Source organism: Vipera berus, assembly GCF_964194415.1.
Source record: "Vipera berus genome assembly, chromosome: 7".
Classification (NCBI taxonomy): Eukaryota; Metazoa; Chordata; class Lepidosauria; order Squamata; family Viperidae; genus Vipera; species Vipera berus.
This window is the reverse complement of record NC_138209.1, coordinates 19,297,351-19,322,159: the sequence shown is the minus strand read 5'-3', so window position 1 is coordinate 19,322,159 and position 24,809 is coordinate 19,297,351. Positions and strand designations below refer to the sequence as shown.

At 40.4% G+C, this 24,809-nt stretch overlaps 1 protein-coding gene across 3 annotated transcripts in view; it reads right to left on the bottom strand.

Annotated features, from left to right (window-relative positions):
- The window catches only part of RAP1GDS1 (Rap1 GTPase-GDP dissociation stimulator 1), a 104,223-nt gene that overhangs the window by 25,494 nt on the left and 53,920 nt on the right, over positions 1-24,809 (bottom strand). For 2 of the 3 annotated variants that reach the window (XM_081332420.1, XM_081332421.1), the window contains exons 5-7: positions 12,245-12,391; positions 2,943-3,071; positions 1,255-1,380 (exon numbers count right to left, since the gene is read on the bottom strand). In XM_081332420.1, the coding sequence (XP_081188546.1) occupies positions 1,255-1,380; positions 2,943-3,071; positions 12,245-12,391 (402 nt within the window). The remainder of the gene's footprint in view (positions 1-1,254; positions 1,381-2,942; positions 3,072-12,244; positions 12,392-24,809) is intronic. The other variant, XM_081332422.1, reaches the window with a different exon arrangement.

Genomic DNA, 24,809 nt, shown 5'->3' with positions numbered 1-24,809 from the left:
AGCTGTTGCTTATTATGGCTATAAAAGTCTTTAAAAATCAGTCAACAAATCAATCAATCAGGATTCATATCAGTAAATTGCGGTCTCTTCCATAGAACCAAAGAGCCGGAACAAATCTGGTAGCACTCTGGGAAACTCCTTGTATAATACAGAAAATGCTGTTTTAGGTGGCTTTTTACCCCCATCTTGAAGATCCACAGACAGGGAAAGTGCATTATCACTTTCAGTAATAGATGGCTCTTTTCGAATAGTTTTATACAAAACTGTTCAACTGTGTGGTCAACATTCTGATTCTTAAGATCCAAGTTATCATGTATGGTACACAATGTGTTAAATTACAACATCATCGTGTAGATTTTTTCTTCAATAAAAATACAAGTAGAGTAGTCCTCAACTTATGATCACAGCTGAGCCCAACGTTTCTGTTGTTATATGAGCCATTTGTTAAGCGAATTTTGCCCCATTTTGCCACCTTTCTTGCTTCAGTTGTTAAGTAAATCATTGCAGTTGATAAGTTAGTAACCTGGTTGTTAAGTGAATCTGGCTTCCCCATTGGCTTTACTTGTCAGAAAGATGCAAAAGGAGATCACGTGATCTTGGGACACAGCAACAGTCATAGATATAAACCAGTTGCCAAGCATCTGAATTTTGATCACGTGACTATGGGGATGCTGCAAAGGTCTTAAGTGTGAAAAATGGTCATAAGTCACTTTTTCCATTGCCGCTGTAACTTTGAATGGTCACCACGCGAACTGTTGTAAGTCGAGGACTATCTGTACATAAAACTAATGAGAGTAAGCTTTTATAAGTGCTCAGTTGCACTTTTTACTTTTCAATCTTTTCTGCAAATAAATGTATTGATCAACAAAATAAATAAAAAGAATTAATGAATAAATAAGATTTCAGTCCTACACAACTTGGTAAGATTAAGTTTTATCATAACAACAGATTTCATCCAACTTCTTAAATTTAAGATAAAGCAAGCCTTACAAATTTAAGTTTAAAAGCGTTCTTTCAGTCTCATATACGTAACTATACCAAAAATCATTTCCACTGCATGCCAAACCCATCCCTTTTTCCTTAAATCACTGAATTAAAGTATATATTTGTGTGTATGCACATTCATGTGTAGCTAAATAAATAAAGGGTGTTCAAGCTTCCATAATGAGATGCCTCACCAGCCAGCTTCACAAATATCAATAAAGGAAATATCAATAAATCACTCAGAAATAAAACTGGTACTCAAAATCTCACCATTTTCAGCCAAGGGAGCCAAAACTTCAAATATCATCTCCTTCTTATCATGTTCTATTTGCTTTTTAAAGAGCTTCACAAGTTCTTCTGCAATATTTGTGTAGGCAAACTGTTCTTTACTCGATTCTGTGCAATTAAAAAGCAAGAAGCTAACCACATAAAGGAACAAAAATCAAATGGCAGAATTATTTTCTTTTCAGTTTCTTAAAACAGGTCACACAATGCAGTGATTAATGGAGTTAACTGACTATACTGTCAGGAATAATACACTCCTCTTCTTAAAACTGTCACTAAATGAAAAGAAAAATGACTAGGAAATTTAAGACCTACTGACCTGAATTATTAACAACTGTTTGAAACTGCACTCAGTAAAAGGTGATTAAACCCACAGACATAGCAAATTAGCCTTTGGCTGCCTTCAGACAAATAAGGAAAACTACCCAATGGGTGTATTAGATCACCAAATGCTAAAATTAAAGGTCAGGTCTGCTGCCTTAGTATTTTCATGGCTATAAACTGGTGAAATTTGTTCCATTTCAAAACAGCAAGATCTGCTGTAGGTATTCTGCTCAAACTGCTTTGTCTGCTAACCTAAGGGACAGAGGTAATATTTGGGCTTACTGGACCTCTCACACCTTTTCGGGAGGTAAGGCAACCAAGGTTAAGTTGGCAAATATTTCCACCACCATAGATGGTGTTAATATTTTGTGGACTAAATTTTTTAAAGCCTAGACAGAAGATGACTGAAGCAAAGGAAAAGATTTGAGCAACAGATTGAATTCATTCGTCAGACTCATATTACAATTTACATGGGGAACTCCCTCATTTTTATCCCTACAACACCTCTCCTGTCAAGAAAGGCTGGGTTGGGAGCAAGGAACTCATTCCTATGCTTAAGGGTAGACTTTGATCCGGATCAGGGGTAGGCAACCTTGGCTTTTTTATGACTCATGGACTATGCTGGCTCAGGAATTCTGGGAGTTGAAGTCCATGAGCCATAAAAGAGCCAAGGTTGCCTACCCCTAATCTGGATCTTTTCAATCCCAAACTAGTATCTTAAATACTGCATCACACTGGCTACCATTTTGCTGTGAATGAGGAATTCAAGAATGTTGCAACCACAGGAGAGATAATTACAAAGTAAGGGAGACATCAGTGCCCTGCAATTTAATAAATGCAGGGATATCAGAATTTAATTTCACCAAAATTTTCTTCTTTGAAAGAAATTTCATAAACAACTTCTCTTTCATCACACAGAATGTGAGTCAATGCAACAAGTAACAGTGAGGAATTTGATCCCCTTGCCCACTGCAATACTCTGAAATGTCTTTTCACTTGCAATTTCCTCAAGTTTTTCTATCAAACATCGTTCCATTGACTGAAGAAGGTTGATGACTGTCTCATTCTACGTTTGCATGCAATGCACTTTTAAGTGTCTTATATCATTGTACAAACATGTAAATTCCCAATCGGACAAATCTGCACTGCAGCTTTTTCTTTAGGACATTGTTCTTTTATCCAGTGTACAATAGTTTTTACTGAACAGTGAATAGAATAGGAATGTCAGTAGCAAGGAAGCAGTAAAAAAAATGGGTTTGCTAGAGAAAAACACAAATGACAACAGTAGCACTATTTTTTCCATCCATCCATCCCCATTAAAAATACTTAAAATGTTGCAATAAACTTACCAAGTTCTGCTAGATTTCCAAAGGCAACAAGGCACATTTCAGTCAAAGCCGAATTTTGGCAATGGATGCCCAACAACTTCACTAATGTAGGAATAACTCCCATGTTGATGAGCTGAGACTGCAGAGTATCTAAAGATAAGACAAACAAAAAAGACAAACACATTTAAGAGTTTCACTTTGCAATATAACCTCCAATAACTGGCTCCTTAATTATTGTCCAGTACCAGCAACATGTCATTGAGGCAACTGCAATTGTACAACACAATTATTTATCTTCCTTGTTCTTCAGATGTCTGCTTAGCATTCAGAGCTATCATGGAAAGAAAGAGTTCTATGCATGAGAGAAACTACCTCACAGCATTTTTAGCTAATGACGTTAGTTTTATATAATTTTAATTACATAGTGAAAAAATGTTCCCAAAGCCTAGAAAAAGTAGTTTATGGAGGTTGTCCTTGGTTTTTTTTATTACAAAAGTGCAAGTATTGTGGTCATTTGCGAAATACTATACATTTTAGAGCCCTAGGCATCAGATCTATTAACAAGAAGGTAAGTAGAATTTTTTGCTGTCAACAATCCACCAGTTTTTGCACATTCAAGTTTTTAAGTATTGTATACTAACACTAGGGACGCGGTGGCTCAGTGGGTTGGGACACTGAGCTTGTCGATCAGAAGGTCGGCAGTTTGGCAGGTCGAATCCCGAGTGCCGCGTGACAGAGTGAGCGCCTGTTACTCGTCCCAGCTTCTGCCAACCTAGCAGTTCGAAAAGCACGTAAAAATGCAAGTAGAAAAATAGGGACCACTACAGTGGGAAGGTAACAGCGTTCCGTGCGCCTTTGGCATCTAGTCATGCCGGCCACATGACCACAGAGACGTCCTCGGACAAGCGCTGGCTCTTCAGCTTTGAAACGGAGATGAGCACCGGCCCCTAGAGTTGGAAACGACTAGCACGCATGTGCGGGGGAACCTTTACCTTTACCTTTATAGTAACACTGGGTTGGATCTAGATTTAACTATTTTTGAGCAGGTTCAGTGAAATCAGTGGAATAACACAAACCACTTCCTACTGATGGCAATTATATAAACAACTAAATCCAACCACAATTGGATTCAATTCCTCATTTATTTTTTAAGTTGCTATGATCCTGAGCAAAACTATTATTGGTGCAGGTGAAAAATTTAATCCTTTGCAATTTAGATATGAGATGAATCTATCTCCACATGTATACCGAAATATAACAGAGATGAGAAGTGTGATATTTTATTACCTATTTTCCCACCAGCTGAATGCCTGCATACAGTATGTGGGTGACCTTGTGAAAGATCACAGTATTTGATAGAGATGAACTTTGTCGTAAACAAAACAAGCAAGGTATCAATTTCCAAGTTTGGGTAAACTATTATCTCCTAGTGACATGAGAACTGCTGTTCAGCAAATGTCTATTTAGGAGTCTCCAAATCTCTTTTAAAACTATTGAAAATATATATCTCAGCATTTCACATAACTACATGTGAACCTTTAGCACAATGAAATAAGAATCACATTAACCTTTTGACAAAAAAATATGTTATCCATCATGACATACTTTTTGAAGAATTATGTATAAGGGAGTTTGTTTATTAAAAATTAATACCCATAGGAAGCAGTCTTTTCCCAAACAAATTTTTCTTAAAAAGAATAGCTGGGATTAGAAAACTAATCTGAAAATAATGTTAGATTTCAAACATTATTTGCAGATTACAAATTTAGTCAATGGCCATGGATAATAAGAGTGATGTACGAAGAGTAAATATAGAATTCAACTTTCACCTACAGCAAAGGCAAATATTTTTATGGACAAACAATCACTACACAAATTGCAAGCCATTCAAGAAAAAAGTTCATCGAAGAATAGAAGATGCAAGGAAAAGTACCACTGGGGTGAGGCTACTGTTTGGCAAATTTATAATTAGAAATATATATGTTTACTTCACATTTTTGTAGATATTATCAGTTGAGATATACCATTCAATTTTTAAAAGTTAAAACAAAGATTACAGTCCAAGATGTTGGGGAACACCAATTTAGGATAATATAATTTTCTTATTATTTTCTAAATATGAACACTTTTGTGTTGGACAGCCTTACCTTTTCAATAAATAGAAATGTTGAAATGGGGTTTTTTTTTGAACCAGTTGAAATTATACGTACGGGACATTAAAAAGCACCACCATTAACTACTCGTAATCTATACATCCCTAAATTAATGAACAGTCCAAGAATCCAGAAGAGATGTAAAATACAAGGTCTATATAACACATTGGCTTCCTTCTGGCCTGAACTTTTGAAAAACTTAAAAGAGTGAGTTAAACTCAAGTGGGAACTATGCTGTTGACTCCCAGCTTAGATTGCACTTTTTTTTCCTATTCAATCAGGTCCAGTTCTTGGAGACTGCTTAGACAATCCCCAGAAGTTTCTTTGGCTCCTTGGAAATGGTTGCAGCTGGCTCCTTCTAAGGGCCGAGAGAAAGTAACTGGCCTAAGGTCACACAACTGGCTTGCACCTAAGATGGGCCTAGAAATCATGGCTTCCTAGTTTCTAGCCTGATACCTTACCCTGTACACAAAACTGGCACTCATATTGCATTTATATCAGTCTAATTCATATACTTAATAATCCCTTATTATTAATTCTGGCTGACAGAAGCTTTTGATAGGCAGATTCTTACAATTCAGAGTATAGTCAGTGGAGCTTGCTTCCGAGAAGTCATATTTATTTATTTTTTTAATTTATTTTATTTAGATTTATATACCGCCCTTTCCCGAAGGACTCAGGGCGGTTTACAGGGCATTTAAAAAACAGTCAATACAAACGTTAAAACAAAATTAAAAGAGATTAAATAGAACCCTGAGAAAATTAAAACCCAGTTAAAATTAAAATTAAAAATATTCTCAGCCTGGGCCAGAGAGCTCGAAGAGCCAGGTCTTCAGGTCCCGGCGGAATGAACGGAGGTTGGGGGCAGTCCTAAGCTCCGCAGGCAGCTGGTTCCACAGGGCAGGCGCACCCACTGAGAAGGCCCTACCCCTGGGTGTTACCCGCCGGCAATCTTTAACCGGCGGCACCCTGAGGAGACCCTCCCTGTGGGAGCGCACTGGACGAAGGGAACTTGATGCTGGCAGCAGGTGTTCCCTCAAATATCCCAGACCCTCGCCATTTAGGGCTTTATAGGTCATCACCAGCACCTTGAATCTCACCCGAAGGGCAACTGGAAGCCAATGCAGCTCGCGGAGTAGAGGTGTTACATGGGAGTATCGGGAGACCCCCATCACGACTCGCGCGGCCGCATTCTGCACCAGTTGAAGCCTCCGGGTGGTCCTCAAGGGCAGCCCCATGTAGAGAGCGTTGCAGTAGTCTAAACGGGAGGTCACGAGTGCATGAGTGACTGTGCGTAGGGCATCTCGGTCCAGGTAGGGTCGCAACTGGCGCACCAGGCGAACCTGGGCAAAAGCCCCCCTGGTCACAGCTCCTATATGGTCTTCAAAAGTGAGCTGCGAATCCAGGAGGACGCCCAAGTTGCGAGCCCTATCAACGGGGGGTAACACCTCACCCCCCATCGTTAGAGATGGAATAGTCTGGTTGACCCGAGATGCCGGTATGCACAGCCACTCAGTCTTGGCAGGATTGAGACGAAGCCTGTTTCTCCCCATCCAGACCCGGACCGCTTCCAGGCAACGGGACATCATGGCGAGGGCATCGCTGGGTTGGTTTGGGGTGGAGAAAAAAAGTTGGGTATCATCAGCGTACTGATGATACCCCACCCCAAAACCACGAATGATCTCGCCCAGCGGCTTCATATAGATGTTGAACAGGAGGGGCGAGAGAACCGACCCCTGAGGAACTCCACAAACAAGAGGCCTCGGGGCGGACCTCTGCCCTCCCGTCAACACCGACTGCGAGCGGCCCAGGAGATAGGAGAACCACCGCAAAACAGTGCCTCCCACTCCCAACCCCCTGAGACGCCGCAGTAGGATACCATGGTCGATGGTATCGAAAGCCGCTGAGAGGTCTAATAGGACTAGGACAGAGGAACAACCCCTGTCCCGAGCCCGCCAGAGATCATTCACCAGCGCGACCAATGCCGTCTCCGTGCTGTACCCAGGCCTGAAACCCGATTGGTACGGGTCCAGACAATCAGTTTCATCCAGGAAGCTGATGGGCCACCACACTCTCAACAACCTTCGCCAGAAAGCGGAGGTTGGAGACCGGACGATAGTTATTTAAAACAGCTGGGTCCAGGGCAGACTTCTTGAGGAGGGGTCTCACCACCGCCTCCTTCAGGGAGGCGGGGAAGACACCCTCCTTCAAGGAAGCAGTTATTACTGCCTGGAACCAGCCTCGTGTCTCCTCCCAAGCCGCATAAACCAGCCAGGAGGGGCACGGGTCCAACAAACAGGTGGTGGAGCTCAGCCTCCTCATCATCCTGTCCACATCATCAGGGGAAACAGGATCGAACTCAGTCCAGATAACATGCTCAAGACCGTCCGATTCCTCCACATCAGACTCTGCCCAGTCAGAGTCCAAACCGGCCCGGATCTGAGCGATTTTGTCCGTCAGATGATGACTAAACTTCTCGGCCCACCCCTGCAAGGGATCCTCCCTCACCTCCTGGTTAAGAAGGGAGCGAGTCACCCTAAACAGGGCGGCCGGGCGATTATCTGCGGACGCGATAAGGGCAGAGAAGTAATTAGCCTTCGCCGTCCTCATCGCCGCAAGATAAGACAAATTGCATTGTAAAAATAATTTGTGTTCCTATTATAGGCTCACCTTAAATTATCTGGATTAAGAGAAGTAGTTCTTTTATTTTTTAAAAATGGCAATGATAGTTTTTGCCAACAGCAGGCAAATACAAGCATGATTTAAGTGTTTGGTTCAGCTCTAGAAAATCAACATGAAAAGCCACTCACTGGGATTATTTATGAGTAGGCCTTCTATAGACCTCACCATTACAAAGCTGACAAAGTATAATTTTAGGCAAGGAAACAATCTATTTTAAAGATAACTGTATTTCTACTGTACATGTTTAGGTAAATCAAAATCCATTCTCCTTTAATTTGAAATGCTTCATGTAAATTTGGGATTATAAATTATGGTTCTGTGATAAAGAAAGAAATGGCAGAAAACATAATGTATAGCAAGCAGGATGAATAAGGAATTTCTTTTATAGCAGTTTTCATACTGCCAGGGAAGGCAATTTACAATTTGTAGGATTGGGGAGAGGGAGGGAGAGGGGTGATGAAATTTGTGTCACAATGTTGTGTGCAAACCTTATGTAATGCCACAATGCAAATACAAAAAAGCACAGCTTATATTGTGATATCAGCATGCATGTTTAATATTTTTAGGATCATCATGTAAGAACAGAGACCCATATTTTCAAGATTCGGGATTTTTGTGATGATCAAAGATCAAGAACTGTGTTACTAAAATGTTATATCATTGTACCTACAATGAAGGTGTAATTTCATACTATATAAAAAAGATGGGAAAACGTTAGAAATGCACAACACATCTAAAAAATGTCCTTCCATCCATTGTTTATCCACTCACATAGCTTCATTTATTTGTAGTATTAGAAGTATTAGAAGAGCAACAAAGATGATTGGGGGACTGGAGGTTAAAACATATAGGGAACGGTTGCTGGAATTGGGTATGTGTAGTTTAATGAAGAGAAGGGTGAGGGGTGACATGATAGCAGTGTTCCAATATCTCAGGGGCTGCCACAAAGAAGAGGGAGTCAAGCTATTCTCTAAAGCACCTGAAAGCAGGACAAGAAGCAACGGATGGAAACTAGTCAAGGAGAGAAGCAACCTAGAACTAAGGAGAAACTTCCTGACAGTTAGAACAACTAACCAGTGGAACAACCTGCCTCCAGAAGTGGTGAATGCTCCAACACTGGAAGTTTTTAAGAAGAGACTGGACAGCCCTTTGTCTGAAATGGTACAGGGTTTCCTGCCTTAGCCGGGGGTTGGACTAGATGACCTCCAAGGTCCCTTCCAACTTATTATTATTATTATATCATGTGGCCCTTAATTGGAAGAAAAATGTTTCATTCACCATCTAAGTATTAAGCTCAGATCCATATTTTTTTAATAAAACAGAAGCTGTTTGATACTGCTTTTTTCCAGGATTTTTTAAAACTTCCAGGTCTAATCAACAGTACAGAGGTTTTTCTACTACTTTTCTATTCAAATACAACTAGGTCCAAGACCACTTAATTTTTTTTAAGATTAGCTGGGTATTGCAGCATAACTGCTTAAAATAGGATCTATGTATTATAAAGTTCCAGGAGTATTACTTCATTAGGTGAATTAAGTCTTCACTGTAATTAAAGTAATGCTGTAATATAAAATATTATGACCAATCAAACAAATACAGCATTACTTTAACATCAAGTTTCATTAAAAAGTCAAACCTAGGCCACTTCTTAATTTCAATGGTTCCATATTCTTCATGTCTCACACAAAAGAAAATGTGAAATTCAATTTAAGACGCTGTTGTAAATACAAGTATTTTTCATTTAACAAATACGAAAAGGACTGGCTATTCTGTCACTAAGTAATGCAGTTGTTAAGTGAAACATAATGTGACCATGCTGGACTTACAGTATGGCATAAGTTCCTCTGAGGTCAAGCGAATCACTATGGGTCATAAAGTGCTCTGTGACTATGATTTGCAAGATCCTGCTGGCTTCCACATTGACCTTGCTTACCGGAAACACCGCAATCATCCTAAATGCATGCCAGTTTCCAAGTGCCCAAATCATGATCACTATGGGGATGCTATAACTGCCACAAGTTCTGAGTATGGGTTGTAAAACTACTTTTTCAGTACCATCATAATTTTCAGGCAAATGGTATGTGAGGACTACCTACACTAACTTTACCCTGTGCTACTACATCAGTAACTTTTGAATATCAAGTAACAGAATAATACAAAGGATAACTAAATATACAAATTCCATATAAATGTTTTGAACCTCAATAATACTCATTAGGTCATATTACATAATCCTAGCTGTCATTAGAAACAGCTTTCAAGCAGCCTTGGTAGATAAAATAATTATCAAAGTAGAATGTTGATTATCTTTCTCTTTTTCGCTTATTTTAGATTTCAAAGAACAAAGAGAAATGTAAAAAGGTAAAATATAAACCAATCAAGGCAACATATATTTTCTATATGCGGAGATAATGTGAGTCAAAATCAGCTCTTGAAGAACATTCAATAGCCCAAGTGTATTGCAGAATTCTTCTGCACCAGATAGGCAATGAAGCATCTTAAGAAGGGATCCTTCTGCAGCAGCATACATACACAGAGCTCCAAGATTTTTAAGGCCTGAAATAGTAATATAAATACAAACATATCTACCTTAAATTATGCTCAAGTAGCACTCCACAATCAGGGCAAACCTTCTGGATCCCTGTATCTTGTACAGGTTAGTAGTCTAGTTTTGATGTTTCACATCAAATGCAAATTCCAGACACATTTCAAAGGACACCTTATGAATAGCTTTCTTGTGAGATGACCAGCTTAAAAGATTAGATATAACCATGGATTGCTGTTGCCAAATCTGACCAGTTCAGGAAGAATCAGAGCTGGCATGCCAGCCATAATTGTGTGTAGTCTACTTCTTTGCCATGGTTGTGACACATGACTCCTAGGACAGCTGGTGTTGATTAGATAGAGCTTCCAGATTGTGGAGCTGCTGCAGAAATGGGAGAAGGTTCCAAGTTTGGAAGTCACATTGGTTGCTAACATTGCAATACATAACTGTACGAAAATAAAGCAGTACACCCCAAGTAAAAGGAGAAACCATGAGCAGTATTTTCAGACTCAAATTTTCTAAGTGTGCCTTGCCACATAAACATTAAGAAAACATACACAGTCAAGTGCAGATTTTATTAACTATAATAATTCAGTTGGAAACCTGGCATCCACTAGAGGACTTTCTTTGAAATGTTTCTCTTGGATGGAATTAGTAGTTCATTTAGCGTTATTTTGTGAGGACTGCAATTTCTTTGGGAATTTATATTATAAATCACTTCATTCAAAAAAGCTCTCATAGATAACTAAATGAAATGAATATAATGATCATCCTCAGGTTTGGGATGAGATGAAAAGCAAATTTATTTGGGCCATCTAATCAACTATTAGTTGGAAATAATGACTCCCTCATTCAAGAGAAGTTCAAGAAAATCCAGTAAGTTATTTCAGGGCGCGCGCGCGCACGCGCACACACACACACACACACACACACACACACACACACAAATATTTAAATTGAAACAATGTTACAGGTAAAAACATGTGAATGAGAAGAGTTAACAGAGTGAGAGATGGCAGATTGGCAGATGACACCTACAAGAAAGGGTATAGAAGTTTAATATAAGTTTCTTAAGGAGAAAACAATGTATTATTATAAATATTCACCTTTGTGTTTCCATATAAGCAAGTTCCCAATACATAAGACACCAGTCAGGTTCTTAATGATTCCTGGCATCTATGAAACTGAGAAAGAGTATCGAAAATGTGTATCTGTCCTTTATTTCTCTTCTTCTCAAGTGCCAATTTTGGCACAAGTGCCTTTTAAAAACCACCCCTTGCCCTCGCTTTTGCCTGGAACAAGGACTCTATATATAGATCCTTGTGTACCAAAAAACAGGGAAGGGAAGAATGAACAAAACTTATGTTTGCTCATCTAACACTTTGAGGCTTATGAAGTTTGGAATCTAAGCGCAACATAGGCAGAGTTTTAAAGGAATGTAAAATTATAGTCACCACCATAAAACATGAAAGTTCTTTCTCATGTTTTGTGGTGGTAGTGTGTAGAAGGACAATTACTGTTGGACAAACCACTGCACAAGCAAAAAGCTCACTTGGCGATGTACATTATCCTAGCAATTAGAAGCTGCTATAAAATCTTTCTCCCATTCACTCAAGCTGTCACTTCCATTAAAAAGAATGGGAGTACCTACTTTTCTAGAAACTCCCAGCACACAGAGAAGGACATGGAAGTTTGAATTGGACATGTATGCATTGACTTTTTTGACGATACATATCAATGTTGCAGTAATTTAATTAATAAAATCAAAAACACCATTTCACTTAAAATCAAGGTAATTTCTTTTGGTTTTTATTAATTTATTTATAAAATTAATTGGCCGCCCATCTTTGTTTTTCAGTTTATAAACCCTACACTTATTTTTCTAATAGGTGTCTAGATAGATAAAGGTATAGGTAAGACAGTTTTTTAGCATATTTGTTTACCATTCTCATTGCTATAGTTCACCAGCATGCCACAAAAGACAGTCAAGAGCTTCTCATTGGCTGGATCTGTTTTACTGCCCAGTGACCTTAAATGGTCTATTACAATCTGTGCCCCACCTGCATGGTCAACAGCACTTCTGCCCTCATCTGTAAAACAAAGAGTCAAATTAAGAAATAAAATTAAAAAGGCACTTAAGAGTTCCAAACATAACAATAATCATAAAGAAAATAAAGGTCTTGGATTATTAGTGCTATTGTAAATGTGTTGTGCAAGAACGTTTCAGTAGGATTTCACATAATTTATCTATGACAGAGATGCTTAGGATAACGTCAGGGACTATAATATCATGGGAAAACACTTATCTGTTCCAACAGTTTGTGTTCTTTTCTTTCTGAGCAAATACTCATTTATTAGATTTATATGCTGAGTTTTGTTCATGATTTTCAGTCACAGCACCTTCCTCCCATTCTCCCCCCCCCCCAAGAAGTACTCTGTGAGCTAAATGAAAATTATTTGATCTGATCCAGGAAGTCCATGGGTGAGAGCAGAATCTAGGTCTCTCTGCCGCCAATCCAACAATTTAATCAATACATCTCAATGGCACTCTGAAGGTAGGGAGTCAGGAAAGGGAATGTCTTCTTTACAAGGAAACAAAATATTAATCAATACGTCTCAATGGCACTCTGAAGGTAGGGAGTCAAGAAGGGGAATTTCTTTTTCACAAGGAAACAAAATATGAAGAATTAAATCTCCTGAAAGGCATATATTTTCCTTAGGTCACCTTGCATAACTCCTATTTTATCACAGATATATCACAGGGCATATCTCTGGATTTTGGGAAGTCAATTTTACTCAAATAATATTAACATTTTACAAAATCCACCTAGCCAATAAAAAAGGTAGGTCAATCAAGAAGAAAATTCCTGCAAAATCAGATAAGTTTATCTGTAGATAAAACATTTTGAAATATTGTTTCCTTTAACAATTCCTGATGGACTACATGTGTTTGGACATACATACATACATAAGCAGCTGCTTGCACCTGTATGCCTGTTATGTGAAAAAAATGCTGATGAGCTCCATCGCCAGATCAGATGACCAGTGTTTCTAATGATTAGCAGCTAAAGGGCAAAGACTGTTTTAATGGTATTTATTTGACAACATTTATATACATCCCCAATTTAAAAGACTCTGATCAATATACAAAATCACAATACATTAAAAACGCTTTCCAATAAACATAAAAACTAGATGATTGCCATACCACCTCACAAAACAGTGAAGATCTGTTAAGGCAAAACGATTGTTCAAAGCACACCAAACTGTCAGAAGTAAAAATGATGTCTTTCTGGGACAGCGCTTTTCATCATGAAAAATCCAATTCTGAGAAGGTTTGTTTTCTAACTTATACTTCTCTTAACTCCAGGAGCATGGGGAGAGGGGTAATAATTAAGCTCTCTCTAGAAGTTCAGATAAGACAACTAAGATCATGCTCAATATGGTGGCCCCTGATGTATTCTGACATTATGCTATATAGGACTTTATACATTATAACTAGAACTCTGAAATGGTCTTGGAGTCCTCTTCCAAAGAAAATGCAAAATAAAGCAACTGCAAAAGTGCATTTCTTCTACCAACAGTCTGGTCACTGTTTTTTGAACTCACTGTCACTTTGGGATTGCCTTCAAAATGTAGAACATACTGCAACAATCAAATTACATGATGACCAAAGAATGAGCTACCATTGCCAGAAATTCTCAAAGTTGTGTATGCACAGTGGTAGTGCTGGAGGCTACATCCAGATTCAGAAGTTAATGCTTCTCTACAGAAGGACAAAATTCTACCACCTTCCACCTTGAAGGTAGTATATTGCCGCTCAAGATGCTATCCCTCAATTCAGCCATATTAAACAACTTCAACCCAGTTTCCAACCTTCCCTCTTTAGGGAAGGTGGTTGAGAAGGTGGTTGGGAATTCAAGATACAGGATCTTAGAAGGTGTAGACTATTTAGATCCCTGTCACAGCACAGAAACAGAATAGGTCGTTCTGGAAGATGACTTTAGTCAGGAACTACATGACTATATAGTCATGAACTTCTTTGTAGGCCTATAAGAGGTGTTGGTGGCATTTGACAATGCTGATCATGGTATCTTTCTGGCATTCAGCATAATCTGAAGTCCAACTGTCATGTTTTCCAAAAGATAAGCAAATTATACTTTAGAATGCTTTGTTTTCTGCTTTATTTATCCAATCAGCTGTTATTTACAACTGCCTGCATTTGCTTGCCACCTACTCAATCCTTTATTCTATGGTATAAAGAAATCTAGCAGCAGAGCAAAGGTATTAGTCATTGTTTGCCAGTTCAGCCATTGTACCATAACATAATTCCATTAACTATACTTTGCAAAGAGTTCTTCAAATAGGACTTGATCCTAGTTTGCTATCTAACTACAAGTGATTGAAAGTTAGTCTTCCATTTGTTGAAGCATATTGTAGCAATATTTTTAGAAGAAATAATTTATGCTTGGACCATATAACCCCCAAAATTATACATTATTTGATTGCTGAACTTTTTATGGATCATATAATCTAAAGCAGGGGTGTCAAACTCAATTTCATTGAGGGCCACATCAGCATTGCGGTTGCCCTCAGGGGGCCGGGAGGGTATGGCCAGGGTGGGCGTGGCCTACTGGGTGAGTGTGGCTAGAGTGCGTATGGCCTACTGGGTGGGCGTGGCCAGCTCTACATCGTTCGCATCAAGGGTGCCTATGGGGGCTTGGGCAGGAGTGGGACAGATCTGAGGGTCTCTGGCAGAAGGAGGGTCTCTGGGCCAGGGCCAAGGCAGTGGGGGCCCTTCCCTCACTGTTTCCAGGATGGCTTCACGGGCCACATGAAACCACTCCGCGGGCTGGATCTGGCCCCTGGGCCTTGTGTTTGACATGTCTGATCTAAAGTAATGTATTATAATATTTTTATATAATCTAAAATAATGTATCATAATGTTTCTAATTTGTTTTGTAATATGAATACAATATATTGAACATTAAAATCCCTTCTCCCACACAATAAAGTAGTGCCTTGCAATAGAAAATTTTGAGGCAATTCATTTAACACAGTCCATTAGCAAAAAAAGAAAAATATATAGTAGGATGTAAGGAATCTGTTTGGTTCTGATAGACGAGGACTCAGAGTGGTTTAACAAAGAATGAGTTTATTGAATACACAAAGTCAACTGTCTAACTGTCAAATGTTGCAACCTTTTATATGGGAAGTATGTGAACTGTAACCAATCAATGGAGTCTATTTTCCCGCTCCTAGGTTATTGCAACCAATGATTGCACCTTAATTTCCCGCTCTAAATCCTGCTATGCTGCAATGTGTTTGCAATCTGTTAAGTACCTTGTTAATAACTATTTACATACACAACACCCCTTACCCCCCAGTTGATGTTATTTCTTTACAAAATCCTTTAAATATTTTGGTGGCCTATGTATTCTAGAAGGGTATCTGTTACTCTGGCTGCTAGGGACCTCTCTTCCTGCTTGATTGCTTGGCTGCATGTCACTATTGGACCTGGGCTCTGGGTTGCTAGGCTCTGATGTTTCTCTGCTGCTGTTTTGTGTATTAGTTTGTGTTTGCAAACCAGTGGTCACTGGCCTACTTCGCAGGGGTACCTCCCAGCCGATTTGACTAAATTGATGTTGTTGTTGTTGGGAACCAGGGGATGAGATGTTTTGCCATTCCTCTACCACACTATCAAGCATGTTGTTATCCCTGAATCTGGATGTACTGTTTCCCCCCAATATGTTTTGATCCCCCTCTACCGGCAAGCATCCACTGGATCTCTTCCTCAGCTGATCTATGTGTCTTTTACAGATCCTATTTCCTTCCCCCTCAATAGTGTACGACAGGGGACCTAAGATTTCAGTCACCACCCCAGGAATCCATTTATCCCCTTGGCCATAGTTTCTGGCCCAGATCAAATCCCCCACTTTAAATGTTCTGTTAGGAATGTCCCATTCAGTGTTTGATTGAAGTCTGTCAGGGTGTAATCTGTCCAATTTGGTGGTTAGTTTCCTGCCCCACCTCATTTCAGCTGGACTTTTTCCTGTAGCAGAACATGGGGTCGTGTGTTGGGCCAACAAGAACTCGGCCAGTCTCTGATGCCAGTCGCCCCGAATGATTCTTTTTAAAGCGTCCTTCGTGGTCCTCACGTTCCGTTCAGCCAAGCCGTTGGTGGATGGGTGGAAGGGTGCTGATGTCTTATGCTTAATCAAGTTGGCCTTGAGGAAATCCTGAAATTCAATAGATGTGAATTGTGGCCCATTATCAGACACAATTAAATCCGGCAACCCATGAGTGGCAAAGAGGCCCCTTAGTGCCTGTATTGTTCTTCCTGAAGTTACTGAACTGACTGGTACTACCTCTAGCCATCTAGAGAAGCTGTCAACCACTACTAGAAATGTTAACCCTTGGAAAGGTCCAGCAAAGTCAATATGAATCCTGGACCAAGGATTCCTAGCTAACTCCCACTTATGCGTACGGATGTGTTGTTGTTCAGGCCTAGAACGTTGGCACAGATGGCAATTGGCAACACATTCCTCAATGTCGTTGTCCAGACCTGGCCACCACAAGTGACTCCTAGCCAACGCCTTCATCCGTACTATTCCAGGGTGTCCTTCATGTAATTCTAGTAAAATAGCTGATTTGTGAATTCCTGGAATAACCACACGATTTCCCCAGAGTAAGCATCCCAAATGAACTGACAGTTCATCTTTCCTTCTAAAATTGGGACTGTATTTTTCGTCCGGGTTGGCGTTTGGCCACCCACTCATGACCCAGGCCAATACTCTCTTTAAGGTGTGATCCTTATCTGTTGCTTCAGCTATGTCTTTAGCCGTTAGGGGTAAATCAGGAATATCCTGTAGGGACATTATTTGTCCCACAGGTGCAGGGTCCTCCTCTGTTATGCTTAGGGGCAATCTGCTAAGGGCGTCAGCGTGTCCCATGTCCTTGCCAGGTCTGTATTGGAGGGAAAATGAGTATGCTGAGAGGAAAATGGACCACCTCAGCGTTCTGGGCGACATAATTTGGGGAGTCTGTTTATCCGTGGTAAACAGTCCCAACAGGGGTTTGTGGTCAGTCAGTATGGTAAAGTTCCTACCATAAAGGTAGTCGTGGAACTTTTTTACTCCTGCCACAATTGCTAATGCCTCCCTGTCAATCTGAGCATAGTTCCGCTCTGCCTTGGTTAGTGTCCGGGAGTAATATGCAATGGGTCTTTGTATTTCCTGGTTGTCTAAGTGGCTGATCACAGCCCCTACACCGTAGGGCGAAGCATCGCACGCCAGGAAAATCGGTTTGTTTTCTATAAAGTGGGTTACAGTTGATTTACTGGAAAGAATGTCTTTTAACGTTTGGAAACTCACTTTGTGTTTGTTCAGCCATTGCCAGGGCGTCTTCTTATCTAAGAGTCTGTGGAGGGGTTCTGCAATGGCAGCCTTGTGTGGCACAAACGTGTGGTAAAAGTTTACCAAGCCAAGGAAGGCCTGTAGTTCCGCCTTGTTCCTAGGTTCTGGGGCCCATTTAATTGCTTTAATTTTGTCAGGGGTAGGGTGGATTCCACTTTTGTCAATCCTGAACCCCAAAAAATCAGTGGATTTAACCCCTATACTACATTTTTCCTTTTTTAGTTTCAATCCAGCCCTCCTAAACCTGCCCAGTACCTGTTCCAGCCGTTCTACTAACATTCCTTCATCTTTTCCAGCTATCAGGACATCATCAAAGTAAGGGCATACACCAGGTATGCCCTTTAAGGTCCTCTCCATCACTTCTTGGAAGATGCCTGGAGCAGCTGCAATACCAAATTGCAGTCTGTGGACCCGGAACGCCCCCTTGTGGGTAACGATCGTCTGTGCTTCTGCAGCCTCTTCAGAAACAGTCAATTGTAAGTACGCATGCGCCAAGTCTAACTTGGCAAACATGGCGCCGTCCTGGATCGTCGCGAGGACCTGCTTCACCGTCGGGACCGGGTAAGCATGCTTTTTCATTCCAATGTTCAGGGTGGCCTTATAGTCAGCGCAGATTCTCACATCCCCATTAGGTTTTAGGGGTGTGACAATCGGCGTTTCCCATAACCCACCCTCAACAGGTTCTAATACCCCTTGGCCTACAAGCCGGTCGAGCTCGGCCTCGATTTTTCCCTTTAAGGCGAAAGGTACCCTTCGGGCCTTAAGCCTGATTGGTTTTACTGAGGGGTCTAGGTTAAATTTAATTGGGGGCCCCTTGTACTTTCCCAAAGATCCATCGAATACGTCTGCAAATTCATTGCAGACTGATTCGAGGGTCTTCTTCTTAATCACTGAATTTATCCCCCCAATCCAAATACCCAGGGCAGGGAACCAGTTAAGTCCAATTAAACTAGTCCTATGTCCCTCCGTAACAATTAATTCTAAGACCCCCTTAAATCCCTTAAATTTAACGTTAAGGCTGGTCTTCCCTTTTATTTTTATGGGGCTTTTTTGGAAGTCAGTTAATTGAATATTTGTTGAACTAAGTGGAATTCTCCTTCCACTTATTTGCTCAATCCTCTCCAGGGTTTCAGTGGAAATTATTGACACTGAAGCCCCTGAGTCTATTTCCATTCTGCAAGGGACTCCTTGCAGCTGGACTGTAACTTTTAATTTCCCTACTGGAAAATTGTGACTTTTCCCCTGTCTCCTCCGGTTGACTCGCGCCACCTCCCCTAGATTTGGGATTTTAACCCGGGGTTTAGGGGTCTCCTTGCCACTGAAATTAGGGGTTACCTTACCCTCGGGCCACACATCGACTTCGTGAAGGCGGTTGTCGCGAGCACGGCTCCTACAGATGGCCTGGATGTGGCCGGTCTTGCCGCATGCCCTGCACTTTGCGGTTCGGAATCGGCAAGAGGCGCGGGGATGGTTGCCGCCGCAGCTGCCGCACCGGTTCTGGTTGTTGATGTCTCGCGGTTTGGTTGCGGTGTCCCGCCATGGTCGTTGTGCCCCCGTCGCTTGTCTTTGCGGAGTTGCGGTTTGTTGACGGCGGGCAGGTTCAGGCCCTTCACTTCTGGGTTGTCTTGGCGCCAATTTTCCGAATCGCCTGGAGACTTCAGCGATATCTTCCTCCCACTGCTGGTCCACCTCCCCGCAGTCCACATAGCCCTCTTGGTTGATCTCGGACGTTGCTGCCATGCTGCTGCGGGGGGGGTCGCGATACCCGGTTGACTCGTAAGTTAAAAGTTCGTCGATCACTTCCTGTAAATCGCCGGTGGGTTTGGCGATTATTCTGTTTTGTAGCTGCTCATCACGCAAGCCCAGTACTACTCGGTCCCGAATTCTAATTTCTAAATTATCGTATTTACATCGTACTGCGGCTTCCCTGACGGCAGCGACAAACTTTTGTATGGATTCTCCCGGTCTCTGGTTCCTCTTCTCAAAGATGCGCCGCCAGAAGAGTTCAGATCTCCTGGGCGTAAAGTGGACCTTTAGTTTGGCTAGGAGGTCGGCATAAGGCACGCTTGAGACCGGTTGCGGTTGACACAGTCCGACAGTGATTCGGTAAACCGGTGTGCCACAAATCGTCAGTAGAGCTGCCGCTTTTTTACGGTCGTCTGTGATTCCGTTCACTAACAGGAACCCTTCGACTTGTCCGATGTATTCTTCCCAATCCTCGGGAAAGTTTGGGTCGAATTCCTTCAATGACCCGATTTGCGCCATCCGGAGAATTTTATTCTGCCGCGGCCGCTCGGTTGACTATGACTCGTTCTGAATTTGCCGCCTTTGCGCGACAATTCCGCCGATTCTCTGGTCTTCTGTCTATCCCACCTTCGTCGCCAATTGTTTGGTTCTGATAGACGAGGACTCAGAGTGGTTTAACAAAGAATGAGTTTATTGAATACACAAAGTCAACTGTCTAACTGTCAAATGTTGCAACCTTTTATATGGGAAGTATGTGAACTGTAACCAATCAATGGAGTCTATTTTCCCGCTCCTAGGTTATTGCAACCAATGATTGCACCTTAATTTCCCGCTCTAAATCCTGCTATGCTGCAATGTGTTTGCAATCTGTTAAGTACCTTGTTAATAACTATTTACATACACAACAGAATCTCTGCAATGATTATTGTGCATAAAAATTGTTATGAAAGGTAAAGAGATTAACAACATTGTCAAAATCCACATGTATGTCTTTCTTTCCTCCCTAGAAGTAAAAAGCTTTGGATACAAGAGCTATGATACACACATGAGCTCCCAAAACAAAAACAGTTCATATGTACAAACACATTTTCCTCTCTAGAACAAAGGAGAGGTCATCTGATTTCTGTTTTATCTGATTATACACAAGGGTGCAACAAAATATCATCTTTTTTCACCACCATGTTTAAGGCATTTCCATATCAAATGCTACATACAGATCTTATTGTGATGAACTGGGACCAAATGACTCGGCCATGTCTTGCTGCAGCAAACACTTTGAGGGATCAGACACTGGTTTTTAATGGGGCAAAAATTATCCAGGGAGGAGCCTCAAGCTAATCTATGTTTTGAAAGGGGAGCTGTAAAGATAGATCAGTAGCGTGGAGTTAAAAATATCATATATACTGTCTTAAGTATCCTGGACAGAGAATTGGATAAAAAATGGTCAAGCAAATAAGCATTCCAGGAAACTAATGCTTATTCCTACGATTTATATTATATTACACCGATATTCTGCAATTAGAACCCATCAAAATATACATACATTTTTGTTACCATAAATGAACTGATTTTTAAGAGACTCCTTGCAATGCAAATTGTGTATATGTAAAAATAAGCTGAAAAAAGCCACATAGGTTGCAGGTATTTGCTGGGCTGTATGTAAAGTACCCAGAGATTTGGTTCTTATCACAGGGGTCCCCAACCTTGGCAACTTTAAGACTTGTGGACTTTAACTCCCAGAATTCCCCAGCCAGCCATGCTGGCTGGGGAATTCTGGGAGTTGAAGTCCATAGGTCTTAAAGTTGCCAAGGTTGGGGACCCCTGCCTTATCATATGATATACAAATCCACACAAAAACAAATCAACTGCATATGAGATCCAAAGACTAGGTGGACTCTTTGAGGTCTTATAAATAACAGATATTATTGTTTAGGGGAATTTCCCCCTCTTCCCTTTAGCCACCCAGAGCTGCCTCCTTCTTGCAGGTGATGTGAAGTAAATATGCCTGCAGGACTGTTTATTTACAGAACTTGACAGTGAGAAAACTCACCAGTGCCTTTTTGGAGCCACTTAATCTAAAATTAATCAAAATTAATTTGGGGAGAGAAACTGCTGGAAATGCTGATTCTGTGACTATGTTCCAGCAGTCTTCATCCTTTAAGAAAGGACAAACCACACTGTAAATTCAGGGTGTCACAATTCTAATTACCGTCTCTCTCTCTTCTCCATGCATAAAGTACTGGAGAACTGCCTGCTAAATATACCCACCACATCCCAGTCAAAACAAGTTTGGAACATGTTGTTTTGTCTTACTCTCTGTTTGTCTATTACCTTGTCAAGTTCAGTGGCAAAGTAAACTCCCACGTAAAACATTCCCAGTTTCTGTAATAAATTGGAAGGTGTTGCTGCCTTTCAAAATATACAGGATTTTTTTTTTAAAAAAAGCAAAAATGTTCCACTGGCTGCAAACCTAACAAACAAACTCTATTCACAACAGTTTGCATCACAACTGTTGTCAATAAGTCTTCCTTAGAAACAACAAAAGGTTAAATGTAGCATGGTCCTGTTTGCGTAAGAAAACCCAGGCATAAAATTATAGCATTTATACATACAAGGCTGCTCCCCTTATGCCGGCTGAACTTGAAAAGCTAACTGAGGTTGCACCTGATTATTATTTAGAAAGGAGATCACCAGGAAAATTCAGGCTGTAGGATAAATGGGGAAGTAAAAATAAAATCCCTGAGGCAATAATAAACTGTACCACTACTAAGAAAGAAAAAGCAAAGGTTGCTCATGAAACCACTATGTGTTGAGATGACTTAAAGGATGCTTTATTTTGATTTTGCTACTACTACTGCTTTTCTGTAAGAGGATTTACCAATTCAATTCCAACATCTTACTCTTCAGGACTGTTTTTCCCTTGCAATAACTTAAAACCATAGCGATCATAAATCACTGTATTTGATGAAGTTTCTTCTCTTTCTCTAGGAAAGTCTTTAGGCAATAAGACATAACTACTGTATTTCTGAACTTGCTTCCAAATATTCACTGGAGTTCGCTTTACAGATTTGTTTGCATACTTAAATGTTTAGGTGCTCTGCATACTCTATGTACTGCAAACATCCTGCTCATAATCACCTTATGCAAATTATGTGAGTCCATCACCTCTGAAGAACATGAGCTGGAGAAATCTGGTTTAAGAATTCCAAGAGCAGTAACACAGACAAGAAGATAATCTCCTCAGATACGTTTTGACCCAGATTCTGAATTATTACCTGCTTACTGATAGATTAATTAAAATGGCTGAAGAAGAATCCATATAAGAGTAAAGCAATGATAATCAACAGCCTGGAATTTAGGCAGTAAGCTGGTTTATTAGACAGACATTGTAGGGTTTCATCACTGACTTAACTATCTTGTGCCATGTAATCTACCATGGCAGACATATAACTCGCTAAGACTAAGCCAAAGGGTGGGTAGGTAGAAGTCTCTGTCTTGTAGCTGGAGCAAGGGTCTGTTTTATTGTCTTCCACTGTTGTAATGGAATTATAAGATAAACAACAGTATATGATCATTTTCTTATCATACAATATAAACATTAAACTGTCAAGAAGTTCTTTATTGGAATAGTCAGTAGATGTATTTCAAAATATTCATTGTTACACAGGTAATAAACTGTTCAAAAAGAAATAATATGTCATCTCTACCATTTTGCTGTCTCATTCACTAGGGGACAATATATTTACCACATTTAAAATAAAGCTGTGACCAGAACAATCTCTTTATAGTTTCACTGTTAAAAATGATGCAATTTTAATTAATGTAGTATTTCATTGCTATCCTGGCAAAGAAGAAAAATAATATTAATTGCCAAGGGCACTCTTAGCAGACAGTCAACTCAGTATAGCCAACAACATAATGTAGCCTTGGCTACTATGTGCCACGTCAACAAACTTATAATTGTTATTAAAACACTAACACTTTTATAACTTTAGACATTCATGAAGGGGTCTCTCATGTTAGGTATGAATGAACAGACCAATTATGAATTATATAGAAAGCAACTATTCTTAACAACAAACCATTGAGGAAAACTTTATATGTGGGTAATAATGTAACTGAAGTTATTTATCTCCATTTATGATGCTTAGAACATATTATTGTAGATAAACCAATTTAGACTCGTTAGAAGCAAAACTTCTCTACTTCTATTTTCCTTATTCTGATTTTGCACAAATAAGGAAATAAACATTTGCTTGGAGCATTCCTGAATTCCCATTATTTTATAGGAGCTACGGTAGCACAGTGGTTGGAATCCAGTACTGCAGGTTAATTCAGCTCACTGCTTGGAAATCGATCCTTACCAGCTCAAGATTGACTCAGCCTTCCACCCTTCTACAGTCGGTAAAATGGGGGCAATATGCTGACATTGTAAACTGCTCAAAGAGTGCTGTAAAGCACGGGTCTCCAAACTATGGTCAGTGGCCCGTTACTGGTCCGCGGTCTGTTGGCCACCGGGACCTGGAAATAGTTGGCGAGGCCCTGCCCCACTCACAGTAGCACCACTGCACAGGCACTAGTGGCCCCATTTGTGCATGTGTGGGGATGCTAGCACCACCGCCAGCTTCACATGAACACTGGCGGCCCATTTGCACATGAGCACAGGAATCAGCACATCATGGGTGTGTGTGGCCCACTTGTGCATGGCCCACTTGAGCACGCACATGCACGCTAGTGCCACCATCATGTACATGCCTGTTGGCGCATGAGTGTGCAGGGCTGTGCGCTTGCACATTTCCCTGCTATTCCCTTTCCTTCTGGGTCACAAGCCAAAAAGGTTGGGGAAGTCTGCTGTAAAGCACTATGAAGCAGTATATAAATCTAAGTGCTATTGCTGTTACTATTCCCAGCTGATGTCATAATCCTGTGATATCCAAATATGCCTCTATAGTGGTAATTAAAATATGTCTCTATAACTATTACAATATGTTGTGTATGACTCTAAACGGTAATCAGAACAAGAAAACAACAAAATAACCAAGAACAGATGTATATATCATGCCCATGTTTGTAAAAAAAGTTATTTCTGAAGTCCGAGAATCTGTATGCTTCTTTTTATGTATTAGTAAACATTGGTTTCATCTCTAGACAAATATAATTATGAAACATATTTCTACATGTTAAAATACACTAAACATCAGCTGCAGTTTTATTCTTGTTCTGATGTTACAATTTTATATTTGAGCCTTCTAAATATTTGCCAACCTGTTCCATTCATAATAAAATTCAGCATATATTTTTTGTGGTTCCTTTCCTCCAGCAAGGTAAAATTGGCAGTAAAAACATC